Source organism: Artibeus jamaicensis, unplaced genomic scaffold (genome assembly GCF_021234435.1).
Source record: "Artibeus jamaicensis isolate MK-2021 breed Jamaican fruit bat unplaced genomic scaffold, CSHL_Jam_final contig_233, whole genome shotgun sequence".
Lineage (NCBI taxonomy): Eukaryota > Metazoa > Chordata > Mammalia > Chiroptera > Phyllostomidae > Artibeus > Artibeus jamaicensis.
In genome coordinates this window covers 44,784,263-44,804,902 of record NW_026521486.1, presented here as the reverse complement: position 1 = coordinate 44,804,902, position 20,640 = coordinate 44,784,263, and the positions used below count along the sequence as shown (strand labels likewise).

Sequence of the window (20,640 nt, the reverse complement as noted above, 5' to 3'; positions counted from 1 at the left end):
GAGTTACAAGCTACGGTTTCTGCTCTATAGGGACGGAAATGCCGATTTGCAGTCCAGGTACAAAGTTCCAAGAAGTTAAAAGCAAGAAGAAATGACAAGACTGCTATGAGGGGAGTTGAAACAGTCCTCAATGGTAGGGTCTAGATGAGCAGAGCCAAAGAAAGACGCATCTGGGGAGGAAAAAGAGGCTCACAGGCATCCTGGACTAAGTGTGCTGTGGTCAAGGGCCAAGTAACCAAGCCTTTTGGTCTGGGAAGAGCTTGAGCACAGGAGCCGTGGGAGAAAACCCAGCCAGGGCCTGACCGTGGAGGGCACTCAGAGAGTGCTCCTGCAGTCTGGACTTTACTCTTGGACAATGAGGAGCCAATGACTCCTGCTGGCTGAGAAGCAACACGCACAACATAGAGTTTCAGACCGGAAGGTTATGAGGGTGAACTGCACAGGGTATATGGGGGCAGGGACATCTGGAGGCAGAAGGTTCCACGGGAGAGTATTTTATGATCATACAGAGGAGAGAAAGGACTGGCACCGTGGCAAGGAAATGAGACTGAAGGATTAGGCTACGAGAGACAGAGCAAAGGATGAATCAAAGGCTTGGCTGGCTGACTCAGTGTCGGGGGAGAGAAAAGGGACCCAGTTTTGACATTTTATATTAGACACCTACTAATTTGGCTGTTGAGGCCCAAACTCTTTCCTCTTTTCTTTGGGACTTCCTCACCCCCAGACGGTTCACAGATGGGCACAGTTCAATCCTGTCCCAGCAATCTGGAATTTGGCCTGGCACCTAGAGTGGTCTCCCTATGTTGGTTGTTCCATCTGTGAGCTGGGAAGCTGAAAAACTGCTTTAGAGTAAGAGAGAAAAAGCAACAGGGGAGAAATAGACAAGCTGGAGAGGAAAAGGTAGGTCTGGGTTCCCCGTTACACTTCAGGTTCTGCTCTCATGTGTTCCCCCGATGCACTGTGCCCTCCAGGATTCTGCAGGTCATGCTTATGAACACAGGAAAAATCTGCCTTTGATTAAGCTGGTTGGCAGGGTTATTGTTACTTGTCACCAAAATGAATATTCCTCAGTACAAACTTTCTATCTTCAGTGGACTGGTGCTCTGGCCACTCTCTGAACCGTTCAGCACTTCAGAAGTCAGTAAACATTTTCAGGCCATTTCCTTCATCCAGAACATTCTTCCCTTCCCAATCCTGTTGATTTTGCCTGTACAAATCCTGCTAACGCTTCCTTTCTTCCATCTCTCTCTATTAGTAAGTTCTGAGTTCATAATATCCATAAATTGTAATGGTACATTTTCCCACTTCAAGTCCCTGCTTTCAGTAAACTTACTGGCAGAATTGTTAAAACTATGTAAAGTTAGAAGTGGTAGATGGTAGTAAGAAATCAGGAAATTATACTCTCACATATGTAAGTTTAAGCAAATTCAAAAGACAGTGGTCTCCTTGTCTACTAACACCTTTGACTCTTAGACGGATCCAAAGAGATACCAGTGGGCCACTCGGATGAAGTGGGTATTTCACATAAGGAAGTATATTAGTTAAAAGTATTAAATGGAAAATAACAAAAAGTCTGTAGATAAACAGTGCATGATATATCATTGTATAAGTGCCATCAATTCAGTTTTATAAACATCCAGCAGAGGCTCTACAGCAAGAGAGAGACAAACACGGAACCCACCAGTGCTTTCTTACTCAGAATCCAGGCTTTCTCTGCTCTGTGAAACTATCCCACTGGACAGAGAAGAACGAATACACCAATTTTCAGGTGAGACAAAGTATGCAATTTTATGTCTTCAAATAATTTTTCAACTAATTTTGAAAGCAATAATGTATTATAAATTATCATCCATTAAAATAGCTATATACTCTAGGGACCATGCTGAACCTAATGTTTAGGTTACATTATATACAAAGAAGACAGTTTTTCTCTTCTCTTTTAAGCCATGACAGAATCTTTCTTATAGAGGTCTCTGGTTACCTCTAGAAATGAGAAAACCAATCTGCTATCCTGCGAAATCTCGCATCAATTCAGAACACAATGGAGTGGACTTTCCCTTCAGCAATGGTAGCCTTTGTTCTAATAACTTACAATGCCTCGGGAGAGAACAATGCAAAATTACCTTATGAAAGCAATAAGAAAATGTCTAGCAAATGGATGGACATATAATGAGCAAGATGAAATGCCAAGAAACAGTTAATGTCTCTTTCTGTCTCATTCAAAAGATACTCCTAAGACCCCAAACCATTCACACTGGAAGATTACATGAGTGGCACTGGTTAGCATGATGCTATTGTACAAACAATCTGTTGCTAAGCAGAGCAGAAATACTGTTTACATGAAAAGGAAGGGTCTCTGGTGAATACTGAAAGTGATCATTTCCATAGCCAGGAAAAGCATTTTTACATTATTCCATTTCAACTGCTATAAACCCTGAGTTGCTTTGGCAATTGCTCATCCCCATTTTGCTGGCTCTATAGCATCCTCATCTCTGCAGCCTTCCATTTACTAAATGACAGGGGGTCTTTTGTGGTCTGTTTTCTTTTGTTTTGTTTTCCCTGAAGCCTTGGCAGGAAACACGGCCTTGCTGCAGGGTTTCTAGGGGCCCACCTGGCAATGTTCATTCAAGGAATTTTTGGTGCCCCTCTCATAAAAGCCCAGTTGGCTTATCCTGGTAAAAGTGCTGAAAATAGGATCAGAGGAGGCCCCATTAATAGCAGCCGGGAACCACGCACTCCTCTAGCTTTACAGAGCCTTTGGCTGCATAGTGTGTTATACTCAGAACAAAGCACAGAGCAGCTTCAGTGTGAAGAAGGAAACACAAAGACACCTACCTGCATTACAATAAGGAGGTCAAAGACCAAAATGAAAGAAGCCAGGAAAGCTCTGGAAACCTCATCACTGGGCAAAAAACCCCGATTCAGCTTGTCCCAGCTGATCCAGTCAGTTGTAATGACGAGGACAACCACAGAAGTCAGAGTGAACAGAACCGTCCTGTAAGAAACAAGACACTCATTAAAGAACATCAGACATAATAATGCAGACAGTGGGGAGGGCACATTTTCTGGGCTATTCCCAGCGTCTGCCCATTGCCAAGTGCCTACTGTAAGGCATAGTCATCAAAAGGAAGATAAAAATGGAAGCAAATTAGATGTTTTCTTTCAAAAAGGAATGAGAAAAAAGTATAATTGCATCTCCTCCAAGATTTTTCCCTTAAGGACTTTAAGACAAGGATTACAGAAAAAATAATTAACAACAAAAATATTACAAGTGACCTGGCTTAGAGCACATGTCACAGACAGAACACTGGTGTGCAGTTCTCACCACAGGAGCACCATTTACTGAGGGCAGTGAACATGTGTGATGGTAAACAGGTGAAGAAGTCCTTAGGTTCTATTTTCTTCATCCAGCAAAAGAGAGGGATAGTGAGATATCACACTGTCATCCTCATAGCTGAGGAGCTCCACAGAGAAACCACCTCTACATACCTACAGTGGCCTCTTCTCCTCAGAGGACTCGGGACACAGATGGCTTGTGGCCTCATGATCTGTCTGGGTCACACCACGTGACTGCCCATTCTCTGGAGGCCTGAGATTTTGTCTTATAGATCTGTGTGGCCCCCATAAAATCTTGCATAATTATATGCAGATAAAATTCAATGAATGTTAAAACTGTAACAATGATCAATTCTGCTATTTATAAAAATAAAAATACTTCATCTTTAATATTACTCAAGGTAAATCTGAAATATGAGCAGTGCAGACTTATTTGGCCAGAGCACTGTCCCCAGTGGATTAAGTCTCTGCTTTCAGAGCCACAGTGGTACCTGGGGACTGTTTTGAGCTGTAAACAAAATTGTCAAGTATTTTGTTTAAAGTTTTAATCTAAAGAAAAATTTTAAAGAAAGAAAATAAAAAATAAAAGGAAATGGAAGGAAAGTATAAAGGTAAAATAATGCCTAAGATGAATACATACCCATTTTGGGAATTAACAAACTGTTTTTGCCCTCTTATTCTTTACAACAATCGATATTCCAAAAAGAATAATATGAATTATCCTTGATTTCTCTTTTGAATTGAATAAAATATAAATCTCTAAATCAAAAATTTGAGTTTTCTTTTCACAATATTTTACTTGGAACAAGTTATATTTTGATATAATAGAAATAATCTAAGAAGATTCCCTCCATGAACAGAAAAGATATTTAATTTTGGAAAAGTTTCTAATAAAAATTCAGTTCCCTTATTAAAGTTAAAAACAGAATAATTTTATGTCCAAAAATAAAATTACAGATTGTTTCTACTATCATTAAAAATATGTTTACCCACTCTCAGAAATTCAAATGGATCAAAAAATTATACAATTTATTTTTACAATTCAACAGAAAGAAATGGCAAATGTTACATTGTTAAACCTAAGAATAATGTGATTTTAAACAAACTTTAGACCAGATTAAGTCCATTTGTTTGTGGTTTTATTATTTTGAGTTTGAAAAATTTTAAGCAAATCTGAATGAAATTGCCACAATTTCTTTTGTCAACAACGAACAGAACAAACTCTTTGAAGGAAAGATAAATATTAACCATTCTTCAATGCTCCTTTGGGCCTTGTTGCCTCATCACTTTCAAGTAATGTTCCGTGAGGATGCTATGAATCTATACAGTTCCTCAGGAGGTACTGTGTGGCCGAAGACGTTGGAACATGGCTGGGGTCCCAGTTCCCTCAAGCCCACCCTTCTTTGCCTCCCCAGCCTCCTTCAGAAGCCACTCACCCCCCTGTCACCAGTACTTCAGTACGAAGCCCAGGTAAAGCAAGAGCACTCCGGCACCTCCCTCCTGCTCCTTGGGCAGGGTCTGTTCTCTGGCTCGGAGTCTGTGGTCTACGCGTTAATATTTTTAATATCATCCCCTGCACTTTCCCAGAGAAATAGCTGGAAGCTTTTTTTTTAAGGATAGTTGATTTTATAGGAATTTGTACTCTGCTGTTACTTTATTAGGTTAAATTTGTAAATTGAGACTGCAAAATTAAATATTCTGAGAAACATTTTTAGATGTATAAAATCTGTGAGTTTGGAGTATCTGCTGAGCAATCAGAAACCTCATCTAAGCCCTGGCTGGTGTAGCTCAGTGGATTGAGCGCGGGCCTGCGAACCAGACAATCGCGGTTCGATTCCCAGTCAGGGCACATGCCTGGGTTGCAGGCCGGTTCCCTGCAGGCCAGTTCCCAGCAGGGGACACACAAAAAAGGCAACCATACATTGATGTTTCTCTCCCTCTCTCCTTCCCTTCCCCTCTAAAGATAAATAAATAAAATCTTTAAAAAAAAAAAAAAAAGAAACCTCATCTATTATAAGATTTATAAAAGAATTGTTCTCATTCATGTAAATACTTTCATTGTGAATGAAATCATTAAAATGAATCAACTGAGTGCCGGCCTGTGAACAAAAGGGTCGCTGGTTCGATTCCCAGTCAGGGCACATGCCTGTATTGCAGGCCAGATCTCCCATAGGGGGTGTGTGAGAGAAAACTGCATATTAATATTTCATTTCTCTCTTTTCCCCCTCTCTTCTCCTCTCTAAAAATAAATAAATAAAATCTTTTTTTAAATTAATCATAAAAATTTTTGGTAATTGGATTTTTTCCTAATGCCTATTGTTTGAAATATTTCTAAGACCAAGGCTGTACTAACTGACCTCTTAGATGTTTGCTTTACTTGATATGTTTCATTTAATCCAATATATAATACTCTTTCTAAGAGCTTTCCATAAATGTTTCCCTGGCTTTATGAAGTACTTCTGTTTTAACAAAGAATATTGCTGTAGATCTCAAGTAAAAATTACTGGTAATATTTTATTACTCCAAAGGGAAATTAAATGAGGTATTGTACCTGATATTTAATATTTAATGCTACAAAAATAAAAATGGCAATTATTAAATATGAATACATGCAGCTCTGAGAAGGAGCCCTAAAAATAAAGACTCAGGAGAATGAAAAAAAGAAAAGGAATCGGGGGAACTAACATACATTAATTGGTTATCAGACACCCAAAATTATATTCAGTACCTTGGCTGGACTTGGCTGAAGAAACAAATGTGTTGCATGTGGTTTGATTTTCTGAGCCACTTCTTATAAAATTGATAGATTTCATTATGCTATGATAATCCAGTCAAAACACCAGCTTAAAACAGTGAGGACCCAGTTAGCTTATACAAAAACAATCACTTTTATGGGAACTGCTATGAAGGAAACAGTGATAACAGCCAACTGCCATTACAGTAACACACCACCCACCATGTGCTCGGTGTTGGTATGAGCACTTTCTGCACATTAATTCATATGATCCTTACCCCAATCCTGTTATCACGACCTGCAATTCCCAATTGCTGACACTGAGTCCTAGAAAATTCAAATAACCTGATGAGGCTTACAGACTTTATAAGTTATTTAAAATATAAGATATATGGGATATAAGATGACTCAAAGCCAGGCTAACTCAGAGCACTCTGTGTCATAACCACAGTTCACATGACTTCACAGAGAAAGCAACTGCTATTACCCTCCTGTTCCAATGTTTGTAGCTAAGATTTCATTTATTTTCCTTGGAGAATTATTTAACATTGAAAAGTAAAACTGACAGAGACTGATGACCACAGCCAAGGAAGTGCTAAAAAGAATATTTTCATGGCAGTGGAAATGGAAATGAAGGCTGGCCATCCATACGACATCCTCGGGTTTTATTGAAGCAATATGGCTGAAAAGATGTTTACTCTGGACCATGCTTCTTGGCAAGTTCCAGCTTCTCTTTTTAAGAAGCATCCGATTAAGCAATTATCTGGATTAAGTCCCTTTAGACTGCAGCCAGCACCAGCAGGACACCCTGGCTCATCAGATTCACTGCGTAGTTTCTGGCCACCAAGTAGAAACCACTCATACATAATTATCAGCTTGAGTGGTGACTCTCACTCTCATGTTTTTAAAATTCCAATTTGGTTGCTTTTGCCTCAGTTGTGGCTAATTCCTCTCAGATTGAAAAAATTAGAATGTGAGACCAGCGAGGGGTAACAGAGCTTTGCTAATCCAATGGCATCAAACCTCTGGGGTGGGCTCCTGGGAACCACGGAGTTGCTGCTGAACCTGTGTGAATTGATAGGTGACTGTGAGTCCTTGGTAAGTGTACAAGTGAAATACTCCCCGAGGGGTTAGGGGACTTGCTCGTGTCAGAGAGAATGCCTGAGACGGAACGTCAGTGAGATCTTAGATCCACTGATTCTGAGAAGGGCTCGTCCTATAGTAAACCACTGTCTTTCTTAAGCTAAAAACCTGCAGATGTTCTCAAAATTTAGTATTATCTTGATCTCACCTGGAAACATACACATTTCAGAGCCTATTCAAATATCTATTTTATATGCTAATCATGCCTTTAAATAAATGTAGGTAGCTCCCCAAAATGTGGTTTAATTTATAGTCTGGATTATTCCATCCTAACTTCTTTTTGTGTGTGTGTGTGCTTTATTGTTTTATTCACTATTTTTCATTACTAAAAGAGTAAACCCATTCTAGAACACATGAAGACTTTTATCATAAGTACATAGTTCTTCAAAAATTGGAAATTCTCATTAAAAGCCATTAAAAGTACAAGCTTGTTTTTCTTTTCATTTTTTAATTTTTTAAAATTTTAATTGTCATTCAAGTACAGTTTTCTGCCCTTTACCCCCATTCCAGCCCCCCAGGCCCCCAGCCCCCCCAGCTCCCTCCTGGCGCCACCCTCCTTGTTCTAGTCCATGTGTCCTTTATACTAGTTCCTTCAAACCCTTCCATCCTAACTTCTGGATTTTTTTTAAATGCTGAACTTCATTATAAGTAACTAGATTAATTATTATTGTTTTACTTCTTCCTTCGTAACCACTTTAAGATGCCCTTTATTGCACAGTCAAATTGCCTGAAAGTAGACCTTAGTCAAGAGAGAGAAGAAGCAGCACTAGGTTCTAAGAGAGCCCAACTCACAGGGCTTAACTATCACACAATTTTATTTTAATTAAACCAAGTAGTAGGAATGTGTAGACTCTCCTAATGAATATGTTATAAATTGAGTCAAACAAACTTGCCAAAATTTGACCATATTTTACCCTACTAAAAATAGCAATTTCATGTGATTCAACATAATATGCTTGCATGTGTTTTAACATATTAGCTATTAATGTTCTAAATTATTTATAATCTTTTATTCCAGTCATGAATCTCATATTCCTTTCTCATCGTGCTGCACAATTATTGTAACATCTAAAAGGAAATAAAAACCAAGTTTCATTTCTTTAAAAGATACTTGTGTTAAAATGTAACAATCAAAACAAGTCAGATCATGTGTCATAATTTCTCATAATAAAATCAAAATCTGCAAATCCTATCAAAAAAGGAATGTTTAAATTTACCACCACAATGAAAAATATTCATGGATAAAGACAGCAAGTTTAAATTTACAATTAACTTGTGATATAGTCTCATATTTCAAGTGCTAAACACAGGAAATGAAATGTGGCATAACAAAGGAATTTAAAATGATTTAGTATCATAATTTCTGCCCATGATATTTGGAGGGGAGAATATAATAAACAGGAATAAGAAGAAAAATACTTTCCTCCCTTGTCATTGCAAAACCGAGAGCCAGTTCAAACATCCAGCTCCCCTCTGAACTGTAAGTGCCAGCACACAGAAGTCACAGATGGCCAGGAGAGAAGGCCAGCCCTTTTCATTTTGCTTGTTTTAATTATCAGTGCTGCCATCGCAACTCTGCGAGAAAACAATCAACACTCGAGTCCTCAAGCCAGTTAATCCTGAAATATGTGAGTTTACTCAGCAGCATAGTCTAGCTGACGGAGTCAAGGTCACTCCTCAGAAAGTTGATAAGTAATGGTTTAGTGTCCTTCTGGTCTCCTACTCTTGAGATCAGGAAGCACTAATGGAACACGAAGGTAATGTAATGTGTGCTAAGTGCCCTAGTGAAAGAGCACGGATTCTCCATATGGCTTGTAAGTACATGCCCCTGCCAGTTCTTGGCCAATGTGGACACCATTGTTGAGATAGGGTCCCTGAAAAAGGAGATGCAGTTATTAACTCATCTTGTTTGTGGCTCCACTGGGATCTGAAGTCTGTAAAGGAAATTATTACACTATTGTCCATTAATATTGTCCATTAAGTGGTACATTTATGTGTTATTTATCTTTATACCCATCATTCCATGTGGGGAAGTGCCTTAAACACGGCAGGAGCTCAAAAAGCCCTGAACAATGGAAATGAAGAAACAACTGGTGACTCTGGTTCCTGAAAGGCCATGAAAGAGGTGGCTGAAAAAGAGTCAGGGGTCAGGGCATTTGGCCATGAAGTTTGTAATTCTGTGAACAGTGTCTGGACATCTTCAGCTACGGAAACGATGCCCTTTGGAGTTCTTCAGTGCTAAACCATTGCGACCTTGCGTGGGACCCTGGGCATTGACAATCTTGATAACAGAGGTGGCAGGTGACATGACCATATATGTTTCAGTTGCTTGAATCCTATCTATGTCTGAGTAAGGTTCATTTCTCCAGATGTACTTAAAAGCAACTTATTGATATAGAACATAGTTAGTCTTGGTCAGGAGAAATGATTTTTTTCTTTGTATTTTATAGGTGTGGAGTAAAATGTTTAAAAAATACTACTAAATATATCAGCACATCATTGGTACATAAAAAAATAGATGAATAAATAAATGAATCTACTTAACTTGGGGTAGATAACACTCGTTCCTTGCCCTTCACCAAGCTCAGATTTGACTGGAATTGATAATACCTCTTCCAGTGTTTACAGATCTTCCAAAGAAAGAGGTCTATGTAAAATTAGAGCAGATGGTCCTAACAGGCATATTCATCCTGTGGGTCTCTTAGCAAACTCACCAGCCCAATTTTTCTTCCTGGTGAAAATTACATTGTATACACTAAATAATTCACGCATTCAAGAGAATAAAACATATGAGACATACTCTACTCATTGTTATCCTGAGTAGAAAATATTACCACAAGTTCAGTAATGAACGAAGTAACAAAGATTGAGCTATAGATAAATGCCCATTAACTACAACTGGTATCAGCAAGAACTATAACCATTATAGTTTAAGGAAAATTAAGTGATAGCTATAATACTCCAAACATACTTTTGACTTTTAAAAATGCAAAGTGGACGTTTTAAACTAAAAACATACTAAGCTTCATGACTTTTTCCTGTTGTTAAATTTTCTTTTAAAAGTAATAGAGGAAAAAGAAAAACAAGGATCTCATCAAATGAGAGTGAGTAATACAATAGCATGCTTTATTCAATTTCCTAAAAATGGAATGAATTTGCATACTAGCTTAAAAATAAATGTTCAAGTAAAATTTTGTGACTTTCTTGAAGCCAAAATGTTCACATAAATCAAAACCAAGGCCCACAGCATATTTTGAATGTCATCTCAAATATCTCTTGGATAGGATATATCATCAGGAGACTGTTCTTTAGAAAGAATACTTTCAGAATTCTCCACAAGTACCCCTGGAAAAAAGAATCTTTTCAATGACTTTGGGCACATAACAATGTCTAGGAAAGCAGATATTATGAACATAAAATACTTTTCTTGTATGAAAGAACTCCATGAAATAGACAAGAGGAACAAAAAATTCTGTAAAGTTGTACAAAAATACTTAAGGGAAGTAATGTCATGTCACAATGGAAGATGAAAAATCAGATCCACAAGAGACATTTCATTCTCGAATTCTAAGGGAAAATACTTTTTAAAGCATCTAAAGCTTTATTACTGCAGATTTAGCTTCTCTTGGGCACTCGTGAAAAATCTTTGATTTATTTAAGAATAACTTAGGACAAATTGGGGGAAAGACAATATCTCAAAAACAAGAGAAGGGCATTAGTGATCAGAGGACCAACTAATAAATTTGATTTAATTAATAATTGCTTGTTGGCATTTTAAAGGCAGATCATCAGCCTTGTCTGTTCAACCCAGTGGAGAATTTTGAAGCTGTCTAAAAAATGTGTAATTCATCAAGAACTTAGAAAGCTCCTTGATAAAAATTCTATTTCAAGTAATGTACAAGACTGGGAAATAGTATTGCTTTTTGAATGAGGAAGTACTGTAATGCATGCAAGGTGCAGAAAATTCAAGAAACATTTGTTTGCATCTATCGTGCCCAAGGCCCAGAGCTCAGCGGGGAGGACACAGGAATGAGCTCTGCCCTTAAGGAGCCTGTTGCCAGTTGAGGAATGCCAATACCTACAACATAGTCACAAGTAAAAGCCGTAGAGCTACGGAGATTTCCAAGAATATCTGACTTATTTCTATTCAGGTATGAAGGGTAGCTGGGAGTTTTAATCAAATTAGACCTAGAAGATGGCTGGATTTCTAAAACGGAAAGGATATAGCAGGCAAAAGACAATTTGAAGGAAAATGTGGAGGTGTTAGTGGGTTGGTAGTGAACCAGGGAGGAAGAATTAAGAATGTTTCCAAAATTTTGATATTGTGCGACTAAAAGGATTGTGAAGCTATTAACTGAAGTGAGAAATGTGAAACAAAGCAGGGATGAAATGTTACAAATGCCCTTTTGGATGGGGGCGCTCCTGAGTTTAAGGGGCCTGCAGGACATATGTGCAGGAATAAATAGCAGACAGCTGGAAAGAGTAATTGTTACAGCCATGGAGAAAAATAAGATTTTTCAGGAAAAAAAATAAATATTAGAAAAGGATAGGAAAAATCAAGGGCAGAACCTGCAGATCACCTTTCTTTATGATCTATCCAGGGAAAGAGGAAGACCGATCAGACCAGAACTATATGAGAGATCCAGAAGAAAAGAATATTATAGGAGCCAGAGGAAGATCAATTCAAGAATAAATTGGTGGCCCAAGATTCAAATTGCTAAATAGAAATTTTATGGGATAAAGATTGAAGATTAATCGCTGTCAAAGATACTTTTTTCTTCAACACAAGACTCCTCAGAAAATTGCAAAATTGGATGTAGATGTAGTTCCAGATATTTTCTCTGGAAACTCAGATATGGGACTAATTTGTGTTCTGCTCCTGGAGTCTTTAGTAAAGAGGAAGAGAAAATTGAGGAACTTGAGTAATTCAATCTAAAACAATTTGGCTGTGATTAACCACATAAATGGCAGTTTTATTAGAATTTATCCGAGTATATCAGGCAAAGGTATGTAATGTTTCCATTTTCTGGTATGTTTTATGGATGAAAAATAGCCACTTTAAGTCATTCTGTTTTGTAAAAACATATTTCTCAGTAACATATTTTGACTTTGACTTGATCATTTCTTCATTAAGAGAAAGCAGTTAGCATGTATATTTGAGGGACAACTATATATCGGCATAGAATTATGACACCAGTATATTTATTCTTAAGTACTTTAAAAGACAATTAGGGAAATTAGTTATAATCTAATTAGGAAGAGAAGACTATCATGTATTAAAGTATAATCAGGAATAAAGGGAAGTTGTAAGGAGGCACTAGAATTACTTGGTGTCCTGGAGGAAGAGAAAAAATTCAAGACAAAGGATCACCTTAGACAGAGGCATAAAAGTGGTAGGAGTCATAACTTTGATTGTGAGGCAATGAATAAACCTACCTAGAGATGGCGAAAAATAGGGGATATAGATTGGACAGGGAGCAAAATAAGATTAGATATTTATAGGTAAGATTGCATTGTTGATGGCCTGAAAAGTCTCCAAGAAAAGTTTGATTTGATGCTATAGAAAAACCATTCCATTGATTGCTTTTTAAGAACAGCCCTATCTATCAAAACAATTATTTTGTAGGATGGCTTCAGTCCTAGAGGGATATAAGAAGTCAGATTGAGAAAGAGAAGAAAGTGGGCTATTGTAATAATGAATGAAAGAAAGAGGGAAAGTATTGACTGATATATACAAAATAGGTATGCTGGGAAGAAAGCTGGTAACAGAAGATCTGAGACAGATATTTAGATAGCTTCAGAGACTGACATTGGCTTGGCCCAGGTGCCATAAACCTTGTATCGGGCAGCATTTGAAGATGACCCCCAATGACCCCTTGCACGATCTCTTCCCCTTGAGTCTGGGAGGAACCTATGAATGTGATAGAATATTACTCTTATGATTATGTTAGCTTATATGTCAAAAGGATTGTTACCAATTTAAGTAAGATTACTAATCAGTCCACATTGAGTAAATCAAGGAGATTGTGTGGCTGGGCCTAACCTAGTCTCACAAGTCCTTTAAAAACAGAGCTTTCTCTGGACAGTAACAGTAGGGCCAGTTGGGGAGACTCAAGCAGGAGAGATTTGGAGCTTGAGAGGGAAACTCCGTGTCACTGAGATGGAGCAGGTCATGGGACAGGAATATGAGTGGCCTCTAGCTCCTGAGAGCAGACCTGGCAGGTAGACAGCCAGAAAATGGGGATGTCAGCCCTGTACCTGCATGGAGCTGAATTCTGCCAACAAGAGAAATGAGCTCAGTAAAGGGCCCCATGTTTCAGATGAAAATGTAGTCAGCTGATAATTGGGCTTAAGTCTGAGTGAAGTACCCGGCCACATTTTGTTCGACTTCCGACTTACAGAAATTATATACAATAATATGTGGTTGTTTTTTAAGACATTATGTTTGTGGTAATTTGTTATGCAGCAATGGAAAACTAATACAGCTGTAGAAATTTAGGATTCCTGGGATTCTAAAAATGACTGCTTATTGGAAACTTTTCCAAACTAGATACAGAAATGAAATGCTTCTCTCTTGATATTTAGATCATTAAAATCAACTAAAACCATTACCTACTTAAACTGGAACATAAACCTAGGCTTCCATGGAACATTTATTCACAGGAAAAAAAAAACCTCATTGAATAAGAAAAACAAAATTAGTCTCAAAAGAAAATTCAGTCTAGCTACTTGTCTCCAAGTTCATAAACCATTGTACAGGGAAGTCCCCTCTTAAAATTTCACCCAAAGAATGATGCCCACTCAACCATATGAAGATCTCTAAATGCAATTATTAATAGTTAAATTTGATTTAATATAGCCCTAGAATCCATTTGACAGGCTCTACTCCTGTCAACTCTTTTTATATTTAAACTCTTCATATGAAAAACTCTTCTTATATTTAAAAAGAAAACTTTGTCAAAGGAAGCAGAGAAAGTGGTTTCCAGTTGTGATTCATACTACTTATTCACGGGTACTTAGAAAAGAGAGTCACCCTTTCAGGCTTAATGTCTTAATCTCTGAAATGAGCAGAATGATGATAATGATGATAAAGAAGAAGCAGGTGATGACAGTGATGACAGTTAAAATGTATTAGTTAGTTATAATTAAATCATTACATCCATCTACTCATTTCATTCTCAAACCAATCCTATGAGGTAAATACTATTAATCACTTCACGTTGCATATAGAATGTTAGACCTAAGTAACCTGAGATAACAAAGCTATTATTAAATGTGCAGCTTAGATTTAAACCCAAGTCTCTCTGACTCCAGTGCCAAGGTCTTAACCACTATGTTGTTCTGACTCACCTATTTGTGATGTTGTTGGGGTTGAATAAAATATGTGTGGTAACATGGAAAATTTTAAATGTTGTTATTGCACTTAAAAGATGGTAGTCCAGTCCTTCTTTAGTCTCTTTTCTACAAAGGATTTAACAAAGATAAAGCTACTAAAATTACCTCATCCATGAGTAGTTGGGAAATTTTTCTTTCAAATAATAAAATTATGTTTAAAACTTTAGAGATGATGTGTTCATTATCCAAAACCAAACTTATCCCTGGCACTAATTTTCTACCCTGTTTTGGTCCCATTAAGTGATGGGAGGGCCACTCGCCCTGGAGCTGGGCATGGGCGGGTGTAGGCGCAGCAATACCTCATTTGGCCCAATGGGGAAGCAGAGGGTACCACAGATAACTTTGGGGAAATTAGATGATTTTCCCAAATCATCATCATGTCATGACTGGTTTTTAAAACATTTAAGTGATCTGAAGCCCTGCTGGTCTCTGTTAGGTTGATTTCAAAGACAGGATATTTTTTAATGTAATATTTGAATGAACTTAACTCATCCACTTCAATGTTGTACATTTCGCTGAGTCTACTGTTCTCATTCCTTAGGACTACAATTTAGGTACTTAGCTTTCTAACACCCTCCTTTTCTTTACTTGAGAATAGGGGCCTGTAAGTGCCATTTTGCTTTCCTTTAAAGTTTAGGGATTTCAGAAGGTCAGTGACTGGGTTGTCTGCTTTTTCCTTATTTTCATGGATTTTTGTCTTTTTCTGGTGCACAGATCCTTTGATGTCGGTGATGCCACGTGAATTAACTGCACGTTTGATAACAAGATGTTGGAACTGCATGAGTCCAATAAACACTATTAGCACACCCCGGTTGAGAAACTCCAAAAAAAATATCGAAACCTCCTTTCTGCTTATGCTTGTGATAATAGTTCAAATGGTTCCTTATGGGATGTGAAAAATTATCCCATGCAGCATGCTGGTACTGCTTGGTGGAAACGCTGTCTTCCCACATTATTTTCCCACTGGACCCCAGAAGGGCTGCTACTTGGGAGCAGTAAGCGTGTGTGGGAGGGTGAGGTGGAGACTGCTCTGGAGAGTTAAAGCTCACCCAGGGACCAACACACATTACAGAAAGAAAGTAATGTGGAAAAACTTAGTTTTTTCCATTGCTTATTTCTAGTGCTTAGATGTACAACTCTTGATCCTGAAAGAGGTTTCTGCATCTATCCTTTCCAATGCCTTAATTCATGCTTTGCTTTTCCAAATAAGCCACGATTAAACCACTATGTGTGTTTGTGCCAAATTGCAGTTTCTTAAATGTTTACACTTGTTACAACTTTTACCTTTTTTTTACCAATAGCTTGCTTATAAGAGTGTGGCAATGAACTGTTAGCAAATAGTAAAACCCAGTTACCTCAAAATTAAGAAACCAAATAATATTTTTAGGCAATTTCCTGGATATTCAAAGATAAAGACCTTTCACATCAAGATGATAACGTATTTCTGTAAGCCACTCCAAATTCTGCCTGAACAAAGATCTATAAAAGGAAATAAAGCCATTGATAGTAATGAGAATTTAAGTGAGGAAGAGATTTTGATGAGTCTCCAGAAGAGGACAATGGCTTTCTTTGGATACACGTGACACACAGTGAAGGCAGCAGGAGCACGGGCACACACAAAGGCCCAAGGGACAGGCCTTCATTCCAGCAACATTCTCAAGAGGCTCAGAGCAAGGAGACAGTGTGTAGGAAAAGCAAGCAGGAAAGCGCAGCAAAGACAACACTGGTAGACCTGTCTTTATTCTCTTCTTATACAATTTGTCACTTCGGGTAACTGTTTGAGTGTGAAAGCAGAGACCCCATCTGACCTTGACACTGGCTGCATGGCCTTCCACTAAAGAACAGGTTTGATATCATCACCTTGACTGCATGACCAGTCATATTGATTTTTCAGTAAATTAAATGTCAAAATATAACATACGGTTTAAAAACCATTAGTGGGTTTGCAAACGTTAGACTGAATCAATAGGCTAAACATGGAAGGCAGTTGCAGAAATTTGGGAAAAATCACAAATATGTGAAAATTAAACAACACAGAGTAGCCTATGGGTCAAAAATAAATTGCAAGAGAATTAGAAAGTATTTAAAAATGAATGAAACATAAACACAACAGATCAAAACTTACAGGATGCAATTTTTAGGGGCAAAGTTAGAACTGCAAATGCCTATATTAAAAAAGAAGAAAGATCTCAAATAAATAACCTTACACCATAAGAAATTGGGAAAAAGAAGAGCAAGCTAAAACCAAAGCACAGGATGAGGAAAATCGTTGAGAAAGGCACTCATGTGCCTGCAGTCTTTTAACCTCCACAAAACCCCCTTGTCATACATACACAGTGGCATAAAAATAGGCTCCGAGCCCGGAACATTTGCTCACTGGGAGATAGGGTCCTCACAGCCTGTGGTAGACTAATCATCCCATATAGGAATGTCCTTCCCTGCTTCAGATTTGATGTGTGTTCCTTTGCTCTGTTTAAGCATGTGCAGCATGTGGCACTTGGCCGGCCCCTGGCAGGAAGGGACAGAGTCCTTCATTCTGGGGTACAAGAGGGGTGCACGCAGGCCATTTGTTCTGTGTTGACTGCTGAGAGAAACCCACTGGCAACAGGGAAATGGGTAGGAAACTGATGGCCAATACTAAAGCCGATTTTGTTCTGTCTCTTCTTTAGGTGAGCAAAGCATTGTTCCATCTCGTGATTAGCTGCACGTGCTGTGTTTTCCTTGGGGACTCTGATAGTGAGAGGCAGTGGACAGAGTGTTCAGACTGCTACTCCTGGTAAAGAGCAACAGATGCCATTTGCTCCACAGAAATGTTAAAAATTAGCACAAAAATAAACAGAGAATAAAAGAACAATCAAATCAATAAAACACAATATTGATTCCTTGAAAGAATTGACAAAATTAATAAAATCTTTAGCTAGATTGGCAAAAAATTTAAATTACTAAAAGTAGTAATAAAAGAGAGAGATATCACTATTGACCTTGCAGAAATAAAAAAAAGATTATAAGGGAATACTGTAAACAACTGAAACAACTGTATGCTAGCAAATTAGAAAACCTAGGTGAAATGGCCTTGTTCCTGGAAAGACAAAAACTGCTGGAACTAAATCAAGAACACACGGAAAAATCTAAAAATACTACAATAAGTAAAGAGATGGAATTAGCAATTTAAAAACTCTTCACAAAACAGAAAACTGTACTTGAACAATAATTAAGTCAATTGAAAAAAATAAAAATAAAAACTCTTCACAAAGAAAACCCCATGTCCAGACATTGGCTAGTAAATTCTACCCAATATTTAAACAAGAATTAGTATCAATCCTTCACACTCTACTCTAAAAATAGAAGAGAAACAAATACTCCCCACATCATTCTATGAGGCCAGCTTAACCTGATGCCAAACCAGATAAAGATATCACAAGAAAATTACAGAACAATGTTTCTTATGACTATAGATACAAACCCCCTCAACAAAACACTGGCAACCAAAATTCAGCAACATATCAAAGAGGATCACACACAATGCCCAACTGAAATTTATACCAAGAATGTTAGATTAGTTTATCATGTGGAAATTAGCCAATACGATGTACCTTGTTAATAGAAAAATGGACCCCAACAAAAATATCACATGATCATCTCCATAGACAGAGAAAAGCCATTTGGCAAAACCAACCCTGAAACTCAATGTCCTTTCATGATAAAAGCATACACCAACAAAAAATAGAAGGAAATTTTTTTAACCTGACAAAAACCATCTATGAAAAATCAGTAACAGCTTACTTAATGATAGAAACTGACAGCTATCCGCCCAATATCAGAAAAAAAAAGACAAGGATGTCTGCTCTTGCAACTTATTCCACATCACACCAGAGGTTCTAACCTGGCATCAGGTAAAAAAAAATTGAAATAGAAAAAGAAGAAGTGCAACTCTATTAACAAGTAATACAGAGTATGGCAAGAGTAGGTTTACCGTTCTGAGTAACTGAAATACAGAGTTTATTCTTTTATTATTATTTATTTATTAACTATTGTATTATTTCTTATACAAACAACTGTAAACTACTTTTGCCTCACATTGTATACAGAAAATTCTAAAATAACACAGACATATACATATGACATCTGTCCAAAAGGTATCAAGCCATGCAATATGAAAAATAGAGACGTTTATTGAAGAAGACACAAGATAAGAAACATTGTACATAGGATAATGATACTTCGGTCCCCTTCAAAATAGCTACCTTGGGACCTCACACAGTTCCCTCAATCACTATCAGCTGCCCATCATATTTTCCTGAATCTCATCAATGGTCTGAAATCTGTTCCCTTTCAAAGGTGATTTTAGTTTTGAGAAAAGCCAGAAGTTGCAGGATGCCAAATCTGGGCTGTATGGGGGCTAAGTCACCTGGGTGATTTGATGTTTTGCCCAAAAATTCTGCATGAGACATGATGCATGAGTGGGCATATTGTTTTGATGAAGCTGCCAATCACCAGTTGCCCATAGCTGTAGTCTTCTTCTTTCTTTCTTTCTTTTTTTTTTTTTTTGCAGCTTTCTTAATCATCTGAATAGTTTTTGTGGAGGAGTGTTCAACCTTAATGCAAAATTTGATGCAGATTCTTTGCACTACTCACTCAGTCATTTTGAATGCAGTGGCCACACAGTACACATGCTCACTCAACAGTGTCTACCACTCCCACTGACTAGTACAGTGAAATGGTTATTGTTCATGCATGCGCATTCCAGTCTTCTCTCCTTGGCTGCCACGTTATATTGATGTTGTACAAACTGTTCTCATTATATTAACTATGGCTGGACTTTTTCTAGACAGCCCTCGTACACACACGTGCAGAAATACATTGGACTAAGAAGAAATTAAGCAAGATTGCAGAATACAAGATCAAATAAAAAAGTCAATCATACTCCCATACACAAGCAATGAAATTTCATTTATTTTAGCATCAAAAAGAAGAATATACTTAGAAATATACCTAACAAAAGAAGTATAAGACTTATACTCTGAAAACTATAAAACACTGTTGAAAGAAATTAAAGAAGATATAAACAGACATTTCGTGTTCATGGATTAAAAGATTTAATACTGTCAAGATGAAAATATTATTCAAATTGACATACATAGTCAATGCAATCCTTACCAAAACTCTAGCTGCTTCGTTGGAATTGGCAAACTGATCTAAAATTCATATGGAAATACAAGGCACCTTTGGCAATAAGAGCAGGCATTTGGGTCAATGGAATAAAGTTGAGAGTCCAGAAATTTACCCATATATTTGTGGCTAATTGATTTCTGACAAGGGTGACAAGACCATTCGACTAGTCTTTTCAATAAATGTTGCTAGGACAACTTAATAATCACATGTAAAATAATGAAGTTGAATAGCTACCCCACACCACATGTAAATATTAACTCGAAATGGATTAAGGACTTATTGTAAGAGTTAAAACTATAAAACACTTAAAATAAATTATAGGAGTATTTGTGACTTTGAATTAGGTAATTATTTTTTAGATATGATACCTAAAGTACGACCAAGAAAAATATAAATGCATTGTACTTTTTCAAAATTAGTAAGTTCAGCACTTCAAACAACAGCAAAAAAGTGGAAATACAACCCACAGAGTTGGAGAAAATCATATAACAGATAAGGAACTTGTACACAGAATATACACAGAATCTTATAATTCAACAATAAAAAGACAAATAATCAGAATAAAAGATTTGAATAGACTTTTCTCCAAATGCTCAATAACTACAAGAAAAGAAGCTCAATATCATGAGTCATTAGGGAAATGCAAATGAAATCAGATACCACCTGACACTCAGTAGGAAGGCCAAAGTAAAAATGACAGACAGTAACAAGTGTGGAGAGGGTATGGAGAAACTGGAACAATAATCAGTTCTTTGAGTTATAAAATGGTACAACCATTAATGTTCAACAAAAATTTATCATGTAATCCAGCAATTCCACTTCTAGATATAGACACAAGAAATAAAAGCTTATGTCCACAC

The 20,640-nt window shown here is 37.3% G+C and overlaps 1 protein-coding gene across 2 annotated transcripts in view; it reads right to left on the bottom strand.

Moving 5' to 3' along the window:
* TMEM117 (transmembrane protein 117) overlaps positions 1-20,640 on the bottom strand; it is a 404,165-nt gene that overhangs the window by 71,216 nt on the left and 312,309 nt on the right. For both annotated transcript variants that reach the window (XM_037162329.2, XM_037162330.2), the window contains one exon: positions 2,836-2,995. In XM_037162329.2, the coding sequence (XP_037018224.1) occupies positions 2,836-2,995 (160 nt within the window). The remainder of the gene's footprint in view (positions 1-2,835; positions 2,996-20,640) is intronic.